At 35.4% G+C, this 12195-nt stretch overlaps 1 protein-coding gene across 1 annotated transcript; it reads right to left on the bottom strand.

Annotated features, from left to right (window-relative positions):
• Nucleotides 1-3888: 3888 nt before the first annotated feature.
• Nucleotides 3889-4866, bottom strand: LOC123539825 (neuronal acetylcholine receptor subunit alpha-3-like). The gene has a single exon (XM_053525983.1). It carries the CDS (start codon nucleotides 4864-4866, stop codon nucleotides 3889-3891), a length of 978 nt encoding a protein of 325 aa, XP_053381958.1.
• Between the last annotated feature and the right edge of the window lie 7329 nt (nucleotides 4867-12195).

Here is a 12195-nt window from a genome sequence, read left to right as displayed (position 1 = left end):
GAATTCTTGTAAATGGTAAAAGTATAGCTGATATTGAGTCTATTTTATCTATGGAAATGGAAAATGTAAGTGAATGGCTTATTGACAACAAGCTTTCACTCCATCTTGGTAAAACAGAGCCTATTCTCTTTGGGTCTAAGCCTAGGTTAAAGACACAAAATGCTTTAAATGTTTCTTGTAATGATAAAAACATTCAAGCAACCAGTTCAGTGAAGTAGCTGGGTGCTACATTAGACCAAAATCTTTCCGGTGATGAAATTGCACGTTCAGTGGTCACAAAGTCTAATGCTCAGTTAAAATTCCTTCATAGAAAGAATCAGTTCTTGGATCTTCATACTAGGAAGCTTTTAGTAATGTCTCTGATACAGAGTCATTTTGATTATGTATGCTCTAGTTGGTATCCAAGTTTGAGCAAGTATTGGAAAAATAGGCTTCAAACTACTCGAAACAAAATGATCAGATTTGTTTTGAACATGGATAGTAGGTCTCATGTTGGGTCAGAGCAATTCAAGTATCTAAATTGGTTGCCTGTCTCAAAGAGAGTAGATCAGATAACTCTCTGTCATGTCCATAGAATAAAGTCGAGCACTGCACCGGAATATCTTAAGGAGCATTTTATATCCCATTTTCCAGCCCATTACCATTTACCAGATCTAGAGTGTCTGCACTTCCATCATCAAATTCTTTTGATTCTAATTATTCCTTTGTTATACTGATCGTTTTCTTTGCCAGAGAGGATAGGTAGCTTTGGTAGAAAGTCTTTTGCTTACAATGGGATTGTTTTGTGGAATGGTCTCTCTCAACATCTTAGGGATATTGAATCTTTCCATTCATTTAAACATGCCATCAAATCCTTTTTAATGCCTAATTGATTTTAATAGTCTTTCAGTTGTAGTATATTAAAATCTTTTAATTGATTTAAACAGATAAGTCTTAGAAATATAATTCTTATCTCAGTCATTTATATTTTTTATTTTTGCTGCTGTACTGATTTCATTTAAATGTAGCTATACTTACATTTATCCAGTATAATATTTTTATTTTCGTCAGAAGTAGTGAGTTTTCTACTTTGGCTGACAATTTTGTGATCATTTTATTCTTCACTGATCATTCCTCATGAAATATTATGTGATAAATCCTTTACTGTGATACATATATGTGATCTCAATTAGCTTTCATAAATTATTCAGTATTTAAGATTATGTATTTTGCTTTATTACTGAAAATATAACAGTTAAATATGACTTTCTGTGTCATGCCGCCAATAACAGGGACCATAATGGAAATAAGAAGAATCATTTCATCATTTTTGTGTTATCCCTGGTATTGGTGGGCATTACATGGCTTTGCTGAGTAATATGATATAACTGTCTAATGATTTGTTGGTTTGTCACTATGTAATATTTATTATGCATTGATTTGTCATTTGTTTTATCGCTATATTGCCATGTCATGTACACTTGTGCCAAATAAAACTTACTTACTTACTTACTTATTATAAACAGTAACACTCACTTTGTTTAAATGACGCCATACGCTAGGTACATATCACCCTGACGTGTTGCTGCACTTTGGGGTATTTTTGAGCAAAGAAGTTTATTATTAGTGCGAACATTAACAATCGAATTCAAATCACGACAGATCAAAAAGCGACTGCGCCGGTTATGCGTAGCTATGGTAATAAAAACGTTAGACGCGCTTCACCTATTAGTAAAACTGTTAAGCTACAGTCACACATACGGATATGTCCGTGCGTTGAGGTACGGTGCGGATGTGACTGATCTGTGCATGGGGGATTGTACACGGATAAGTACGGAGCAGAACGTCTTAGTACGGGACAAATGGTGAGAAACGGGGAACAAAAAGATACAGGACGCGAATAAGTACGGATAGGTACGGCGTACTAAGTTGAACTACGTTTAACTGCGCCTGACAACTTGCCCAGCGCGTTGAGGGATCTGCGGTAAACTACGTTAGCTACGCATAAGTACAGAAAGCCTCGAATAACTACGTTAAGCTACGGATCAATACGCACGACAACGTTCGCATTAAGGTTTGGTAACGGTCGGTAATTTCATATAAATAGGCCACGTGTAGCCAGCGTTTTCATTACGCATGTCAAACTACGGCAAGGTACGTTTCAGTACCGTTAAGTACGTTTAACTACGGATGAATACATTTCGACCAAGTTGGACTAAGTCACGCTTAAATGGCCACGGATCGCTCAAACTTTTGTGCATGTTCAAAAGTTGGAGAAACTTGCAAGTTTGGAGTACGTCTTGAATACGTTTTGACCAAGTGTTAATACGGATTGATACGGATTACTACTTTGAAGTACGGCTCAGTTACGGGTCGATACGGATTACTACGTTTCTATCCGTGGCTGAACGTAGCTATCCGCGCCGTTTGTGTGATTGGGGTATTTCAAAAATGTATGACCAATTCCAGAAAGATTCCGAATTACAACGATATATTTCACATTATTATTTACACAATATGCAACATTTGACAGCAAAAGTCTACGTTATTTTTGAACAGCCCTTGTAGATATACAATTCGGGTGGCTGGCAATTTATCAGTGTTTAATACATCTTGATAACTTTTGGAACATCCATGAACGAAGACAGCATTTTGCTGAAACTGCTAAAACTTTTAATCATACATGCAATTAATAAAAACGTTTACAGAGACCTTACATGTAAAAATGTGAATCCGATTGCAAATGTGAATAAATGGTCACAAATGTAAAATATGTAACACATGTGAACACAAAATCTTATGCTTTACACTTTGAAAACCATGTCATCCTGCCAAAAACATTTAAAACGGCTATAACACTGAATGTACTACTCGTATTTTCTGAAACTTAAAGACAACTCCTCTAGCACAATGTTAATACAAGTACATGTAGTAAAGCAGTACAGTTCAGCTTAAATGTTTAAAGCATATCCACTTGTGTAACGCTTAACCTGTAATGGTTATATGCCTTTCTTACAAAAGGTGTAACAGTGGTAATGTAACATTAAGCGTATATTTTGAAACTAAAAGAAAACAATGCTAAAACAATGCTATTCCTAAAAACAGTTCTTACAATCCTTGACCAAGGCAGGTGGTGAATAGTTTCATTTTAGGGGTCTTTTCCGACCAATCTGACACAATTTTTCCATGAATAACCGATCGACTTTTGGCACGAAGCGTAGCATGCTCTCAATGTCCTTTTAGATAAATCACTCACAAATGTCTTTGAACGAATATTTAAAATGACTGTCATATATATTCTCTTCTCCGCGATATAGATTGAACCTAGGGGTAGAATCAACTTCCTTAACTTTCTAGAATGTTTTAAAGCCTCGCTTAATGCAATCACTGCGAACGTTACTGGATAGTTTAGTTCCAAATCACCCCTAATTCAGAGGACTCATGGTGATCACAATTGCTTGCCCTTGGGGATTTTGTGCTGAGGGTCAAATTGTTCGAAACTTTAACCGGCTGTTAAACTAACCGCCTGTTAAATTTTGGTTTAAAATATTAGTCTTGGTGGGAAAAACTTGCATGATATTTTGCTTTTACTGTAGAGACATTTTAGTGTTCATAATCCTCAACTCATACATCTGTTTTTCTTAGTCTTCTTAAATGTCATAATATAACTCTTAAAGTTAATCAACCGTTAGCTTAATCGACTGTTAAAGTTTCGTACAACTTGGTCCAGGTGATCTAGAAATATGCATCTCTGAATAGATGAAACCTTTACAAGCCTAACAACAAGTGAAATATTCCTAATAAAGGAGACACACGTGATTAAAAGAAAACACGTAACAAAAATGTACTGTTGAACAACGGTGTGTTGTACATTCAAAAGCTATTTGCCAGTCATTTACATTATTCCTTTTACTTCATGTCGTTAAAAATGTAAACCATTACTGCAAACATAATGGTCACAAGAAATAAAGAAACTATGAAGTACACTTTGTCCAGGTACCTTGATACCTCATACCATCCAATGTCTTTCAATTTGTCTGCAGTTTTCGCGGGTTTATCCATATCGTTCTCCTCATCTTTTAACGGAGTTACTTCCTTGTCTTTGACCTCTAACAGACCGAGTAGAAATTTTGGTACTTTTCGTTTACTTGTTGGTGTGTTGGATAAACAGACAATGAATATACTCCAAATCACTTCTAGTGTGGCAATGGCATTTGAAGCCAACAAAAAGTAAGACAGCATGATGATTTTTATCGAATTCCGCGGCATGTCAGAAATAAAAGATATATTTATAAACAATAATGCAAGATATGTTGTTGTGGCAAAAGATAATCTTTCCGAATCAGGAGGAACTAGAGGAACAGAAAGATGCAAAATCATGAGTAAAACTGCTGGCAGAAACTTACTTATTAGTATAAAACTGGGTCGTCTCTCTATTGTTATGTGATTCGAAGCGTACGCTACAGACATTCGATCTAACGTAAGATTGACAACATACGATTCTGTTTTGGACACTTTCCACTCTTGATTTTCCTTGTAAATTTCTCCTATGATGATTTCATTCAAAAAATTAACTGCCAGCTCATTGTGTGCATACTTGGTCGAATAAAACTGGTGTATACATGTGTGTTTATCAAATGGATAATATGTCATGTCAACAATACATAGCGCTCCTAACTGTTTATACACAGATAGCAAAATTTTCCCTTCAGATGTCAATGTAACGTTCTCGATCTTAAAAAGTTCATCTTGAGCACGATCCCCGCACGCTCCATGAAATGGCTTCTCCAGATCTGGGGTCCAGTATTGTCCTTCTGGCAGGGAGATGGTGTCGATTCCACCATAATCACGAGGATTCCAACTTAATTGCTCGTCCAACCACGACATTTCAAGGTTCGAAAATGAACAAAACGTCCCACTTGTCACATCAACGTGTGAAATTATTCTCATTTTGTGGCTAATGTCGACCTGAGTGGATATATACAATAAGAGAATAGAAATACAATAAACATATTAATCATAGATTTGTTTTTCATTTTCTTCAAAATCTGTTAAGATACGAGAAAATAAGACCTATCGTAAAAGTCACCATAAAAGTTGATAGCGATAACAGTTTCCTTTTCGGGCTAGTATTGAACGTTGAGCCATCTCGAATTTTGAAGAAAGTATGGAGTTTGAGCCAGCTCAAGATCACATACAGACTAAAAAAAATCAGCATTCGATAAGCACTAAATCAAATATGTCGAAAATAAAGTTTCAGAGAATCTAAATTCACTGAATATTGTTCATAGTATTACATTTCAAGCGTGTTTAAACTTTTATCTCATTCAAATTTAAAGTTGTAACATTAATTTGATTTCGAGCCTGATCGACGTTTCGAAAATCTAGCTCTTCATTTGAGACGACCCGAAGGTCGACATTCAAATCTTCAGGAAGGAAGTTGAATAAACTGAGCTAATTAACTTACAGCCAGGTTCAAATTCAACTTTTCAAACAAAGTCATATTTTGATTGACATATACCTAGATCAGAATTTGAAATTTTGAAAAGCTGAATTTTGATCTGGCGTTGAATTTTGTATTTGAAAAAAAGGCTGAATTCCGATCAAATATTGGATTTTGAATCTTCTGGAACATCGAAATTCAAATTTTAATAAATCTGAATACGAAGGTAGCATTAAATTTTGACCTACATATAGCTAGTACATCGAAATTCAAATTTTAGAAAATCTGAATCCGAAGGTAGCATTAAACTTTGATCTAAATGTAGCTAGAACATCGAAATTCCGTTTTTTACAGTTTGCATTGAATTTCAAGCTAGCTCTAGAATCGAAGTCAAACCTATTTTTATAATTCCAATCTACCTTTTGATTTCAGACAAACTCGAAAATCAACTTTAACACTTAAGCTGAATTCAAGCTGACATTGAATTTCGAGTCATTTCAAAGATAGAAATTGCCGGTCATCGAGCAGCCATTGACAACAAGAAATGTTCGAAATTTAGTTTCAAACTGAGTCTTATGTCACAATTTGGTATTTTCTTTTAATTTTAATTTCTTCTAACTCGCCCAGAATTTTATATCGCCCATTTTCAACGTTTTGAAGTTGCTTGAAATAATATAAACCAGAATTCCGATTAGAAGATATCAATTTTCAACTGGAAGTTTGAAGTTCAATGCCGGTCCGAATTTAGCACTGACATGTCGGTGCAAAATCAAGTCTGCTTTTATGAAAATTTGAACCCCGATCTATCTGTTGATTAAACTTGGCTATTGACTCCTAACAAAATCATATTATGTACTTATCAAAATTGAAGTAAATAATTTAAGCTAAGCGGGATAGAAGAAATAAGTGAAGAAAGAATTTTCTGACTATAACGAACCCCCCCCCCCCACCCCCCCCAAAAAAAAAAAAAAAAAATGTAAACTATTTTAAAAAACGCTTTTAAAAGCACCATTTTTTTCTTCTTTACCTAATTTTTTTTGCAGTTCATATGAACCAATAACTAAATTCAGTGTTCATAAGAAAGAAAATATACTAAATATGTTTATGCCGTGTGCGAAGCAAAAATATCTTATTTCTACTTTTTATAAATTTAAGTAGAGTTAAGAACTTCTTTGCGTTTCATCGGTGCAGAAACTCGATGGGTCAGATTTTCCGCTATGTTTGTGCATAATCCAACCTTGCCGCGGTACATCAATCCGCTTTGTTTGACATTATGTAAACTGACAAGAAATTCAGTCTGGCAACACTAGTAAATTGTAACGCATTGTACAGACACACTTGCTTAAGGTAAGGTGATAATATAAGGACAGTTTCAGATATTTGCAAACATCAATACAATGTGCATATTCTAAGTTATGCAAGTAGACGCTAAAAGTGTAAGCTCATGATAGCAGAAAAAACTGTTTACCTGAAGAACTGTGGATCGGTTGTTTACTGGCCTTACATGTTTATCGTAACGACTGCCTTCAAACAAATATCCAAGCAAATTGGTTTCATCTTTGTACGTTTGTCCATTGCCAAAACTTACAGCCATCAATACACTGATTAAAATGTACAGCCAACGCATTCTTTGAATTTTCATGATATAAGTTTATTATATGTGATCATTTACATGTCTTGTCATACAAAATAAAATAGTTTCAATATAATAAACTCATGTGCATCATACACAGACAACTATTTAGATTAATATTTCAGAAAATTGTCTCCTGCTCGTAAAAACTGATACATAATATTTCACTACTTTCATTGTTGCGATATTTTTTGTCAGTATTGTTTTCAAGAACCAAAGTAAACGTACAATGAATACATCCATTAATACATTAACAAAGTAAATAATAAAAACCATTAAAAATGGAATTACATAGGAAATATTTAAATGGAAATATCATTAAGTCTATTGTAATATAGACAACGGACAGGGACAAATGTTTATAATAGCAATTCATTTTTCCTCCTAAACATTTTTTCTCAACTTGAAACTGAAATCGCATTGGACAAATCAACCCCACCCCACACTCTCCCTACGTTATCTACACGAGCTGATATTGGAACGTTTACATGTCATATTGCACAACTGTTATTTCTTTTTCTAATAATAGAAAAAAATGAATAGATGTATTATTTATTTTGTTGGGTTTAACGTCGCACCGACACAACTATAGTCCCCACCGCAGCGGATTAAAGATAGTTTAAACTTCATTTTTGTTTAGTTTGAGGCCCGCTAAGGGTAACCCCCGAGTAGTTAAGGTCATCTCTATAGATCTAGGTCAGCCTTCTTTATCTATATAGATCCGCCATTTTGTTTTTGGTGGAGTCAGTTTTTTTGTTGTTTTTTTTAAATCGATATTCTCGGTAGCAGACGATTACTTAACAATAGGGACCGCACCCCGAGGTGAGTCATCGAGAAACAACGGAGCCTAAACGTGTTCCGACATGCTCATGGAGAACAATGCAGCCCAGTCTCCCCTTTATTATAAACAATAGGACGAATTCTATTTCAAGGATCCGCGCCCAGTTTCACTTTATATGGCTACTATCTATTCAATTTAACCCCAAATTAAAGAACGTTAAATTAGTGAATTATGGTCAATTTTGACATTCTGGGTATCTAACATTTTTGGTAAGCCCCAATGGCGTACATGTCAAAACTCCCGACTGGAAATGACGTCATCAAAATTCAAAGTCATCGTAGAGGCTCGGGACCGGCATCATTGGAAAGATCTTTTTGAGCAGGTTCAGAAAATATTGATTTTTTTCTTCAAAAAATTTACTCTACCACAAACAAAGTGGCGGATCTATGGCGGATCTATATATATAAAGAAGGATGACCTAGATCTATAGAGATGACCCTAACAACTACCCTGTTTATTTTGAAGTTTACAATTAATAATTAAACAATGGCACAGAAGCAGCAGTAATTGTATAAATCTTTGTAACATGCCTGTGTAGCAAAGGTAAATGTTGGTGTTTTTTTTTTCAATTATATGTATACACACACATTTTTACACACAAGTATAAACACATATGTATATATTTCTCCCTAATAATATCGGTCTAATCTTATTGAGGTATTTATATAATAAGCTATAGCTAAGATTACCCGTATGTGTTTGACTAAATATCTCAGCGAAAGCTTATAGTATGCCTAGAGTTTTCAAAATTATGACTTGCGTAGGCATTATCTGAAGATGGAAGACTAACATGTTAAACGTAATATACTAGATATCACAACAAAGACTTGCCCAGTAGTCACGCTTGAGAGGCAATTTATAGTGAAATAAACGAGGTCAAAGGTCATTCGGTGCATATTTTCATGTGTGTCAATAAAATACCTGGTCATTTATAGGTATAGAATGACAACAATGTTATCAAAGTATAGCCAGGAATTTGTACGTTCAATTTACAAACACTTAATCAAATTTTCCCATTTACATACTTATGAATATTCACGAAAACTAAAAAATGGGCACATAATTCGTTAAAAATGGCATTTTCAAATAATACAAAGATCAAATCATCACTGTTTTTGTTTATAAATGGACAAAAATAAGCAGAATTACATTTGAAACATTACTTTATACAAATATATATCTGTTTGTAGCATTATTTATTGTTTGCAAGAGTAAATACTGTCAAAAGTGGGTGGGGTATGTTAATCATTAAAAAAACAAATATGATAAACTGGCAACAATTACATATCCCACATATTAACCATATTTTGATATAGTAAGATGTTTTGTTTTTGGAATAATGTTCTTCATAGGTATTAATTAAGAGTTTTTCAGCTCATTTGCATACTCATGAATATTAACAGAAATGTATCAAATATGCATTTAAAACGTTTATTTAGTACACATATATTTTTTTTCTTAACCATTGATAAGAATCTTATCAGTTTTATAAATGTCTAAGTAAAGCTTGTAAGTATTCCAAGCATTAAGAATATACATGTAATTAATATGTAACACTTATTCAAATACTGCACAACGTAGTTCACACAGTTCAATCTTGCTCATAGTCTTTTCTCTATACACAATACCAGAAGACATTGTTTTAAAAATACAACTGTATTGTCCTTGTTGCCATTTACATTTCTGTAGTTGGTATATAAACAGCCTCGCAAGCACATTCAAATATTCAAACCTGGTTGGATCGGTAGCATTTGCACCTTGAACTGCCACATTTCGTCTTGCAATCCACACTAATATATGATATGTTACTTTTGGTATTAATGGAATACAGTCATACATGTCACCCGTGGTATCCTTTGTATCCATTACTTTATGCTATCGATGCAAAGATGCGAAACGTAATTAGTATATGTCCAAACTGGCATACATGTATAGCTAGGATGGCCCGTCTGTATACACAGGATACACAAGTGGTCAGTCTGTATAACCCTGATACCCAAAATGGCCTGCATCTATACCTAAGGTACCCAAAACTTGCCTCTTTATATGTCACGGACACTCATAGTGTATCTGTTTGTAAAGCTAACCTGACCTGTATTATATCCATGATACCCAGAGTGACGTGTATACTTTGGATACATTGGCGGCCTTTCTGTATACCAATGATATCCGTATTGCCATACATAATTAATATATAATCCTGATAGTCTGTATGTATTCAATAGATACCATGAGAGGCCTGTTTGTACACCTAGGATACCAATACTTATTTCGTATATATAACCAGGATGACCTGTATTATACCCAGTGGTCTTTCTGTATAACAACTTTACAAATAGCGGTACCCAGGATCCAATAGTGGCCTGTATTAATAACCAAGACGACCTGACAGTATACCAAGGATACCCAAATAGACCTGCCTCTACACCTAGGGTACACCGGTGCCAGGATATTCATAGTGGTGACATTACGTAAACGGTCAGGATGGCCTGTTTGTATACTCAAAGCGGCCTACCTAGGATGCACTTGGGTGACCTGTCTATATACCAGGCATACTCAACGCATATACTGGCCTAGTGTATAGCAACGATGTATACCCACGTTTTTGACCCAGAAAGGCTTAAATGTAAATCCGGGATATCCATAATGGCCAGTATATATGGCTACGATGACATGTTTGAATATCCAGGCTACACAGAGTGGCCTGGCTCTATACCTTGGATACATAGGTAACTTGTCTGTATACCAATGCCATCCAAAGTGACCTGAATGTATAACCATGATGGCATGTCTATATCCCCAAGATACCCACAATAGTGTGTATGTAAATCGAAGATACCCTTAGTAGCCTATATATGCAACTGTATAGCCAGGATGACATGCCTGTATACCCAGGAAATTCAGAGTTATCTGTCTCTAGGAGCAAGGAAGCCCGGTTGGCCCTTCTGTATGTCCAGAATACCCAGAATTGCCTGTCTGTATATTCAGTATACCAAACTTTGCCAGTATGTATACATGGGTAGGCAATATGACCTGTCTGTATGCACAGGATGCCCAGATAGGCATTTCTGTATACACATGCTACACTGTACCCATAGTGACGTGTATGTATAGCCAGGGTACTCATAGTGGACTGTATGTATAGCCAGGGTGGCCTTTCTGTATGCACAAAACATGCAGAGTCGATGATTTTATAACTACGATACCTATGTGGAATTTACATGTATGTATACCCAGGATAATTTTCCTGTATAACTAGAATACCCATGTTATTTGTCTCTATATTCAGGCTACCTATTGTTGTCTGTATGTATAGCCAGGTTTTCCCTAGATGTCTGTATGTATAGCAAGAACGGCTAGTCTGTTTACACAGGATGCCCAGAATGGCATGTCTGTATACCCTAGATACCGTAAGTGGCATGAATATTTAGCCCGGATGGCCTGTCTGTATACAAATGATGCCAAAATATGGCCTGCCTACATATCACTGTTACACAGTTTGCCTGTCTGTACCCTAAGAATATCCGTAGTGGCCTATATGAAAAGCCAAGATTGCCTGCCGATATACCTAAGATATCCATAGTTACCTTCTCTATACCTCTATATACATTGAGTGCCCAGTCTTTATACCAAGTATACCATTGATACATTGATTAATTATCCGTCAAAATACTGCAAAACCTTTGCATAAAACCTTTTGTACATTCTCAAGTATATTATAAAAACTGAACATACTGACTTTTTGACGGCCATTGTAAAAAGTGGCTGTCTTATTGGTTGTCTGAGATGGTGTCATTTTACCTTTTGGCAGCCATTTTGAAAAATGAGCGCCATATTGGTTATTTTAGGTTGCCTACATGGCTTATGGTTTTATTATCAATTGTATTTATCAATCTAAATACTGCAATAAGTTATATTAAAATATTTGTGTTTTTTGTTTGTTTTAGGTTTATCGCCGTTTTTCAACAGTATTTCAGTCATGTAACGGCGGGTACTTAACCTAACCAGTGTTCCTGGATTCTGTACCAGTACAAACCTGTTCTCCGCAAGTAACTGCCAACTTTACCAAATGAATCAGAGTTGGAAGACTGATGATTTCAGACACAATGTCGTTTATCAAATAGTCACGGAGAACATACGCCCCGCCCGAGGATCGAACTCACGATCCCGCGATCCGTTACCTACAGAGCTAAACGGGCGGGTATAGGAGAGATCGTGTTTGTATACAAATTCTATTTTTAGAACTGATAAGACAGTGATCGGTTGGGCAGAAGCCGACCGTCTATGTTTTTTGTAAAC

The sequence above is a fragment of the Mercenaria mercenaria genome, chromosome 16, assembly GCF_021730395.1.
Source record: "Mercenaria mercenaria strain notata chromosome 16, MADL_Memer_1, whole genome shotgun sequence".
Lineage (NCBI taxonomy): Eukaryota > Metazoa > Mollusca > Bivalvia > Venerida > Veneridae > Mercenaria > Mercenaria mercenaria.
This window is presented reverse-complemented; position numbering and strand designations above follow the sequence as displayed.

Bases quoted from the DNA above. Each gene is read 5' to 3' on its own strand.
- LOC123539825 (XM_053525983.1), bottom strand. From the start codon at position 4,866: ATGTCGTGGTTGGACGAGCAATTAAGTTGGAATCCTCGTGATTATGGT.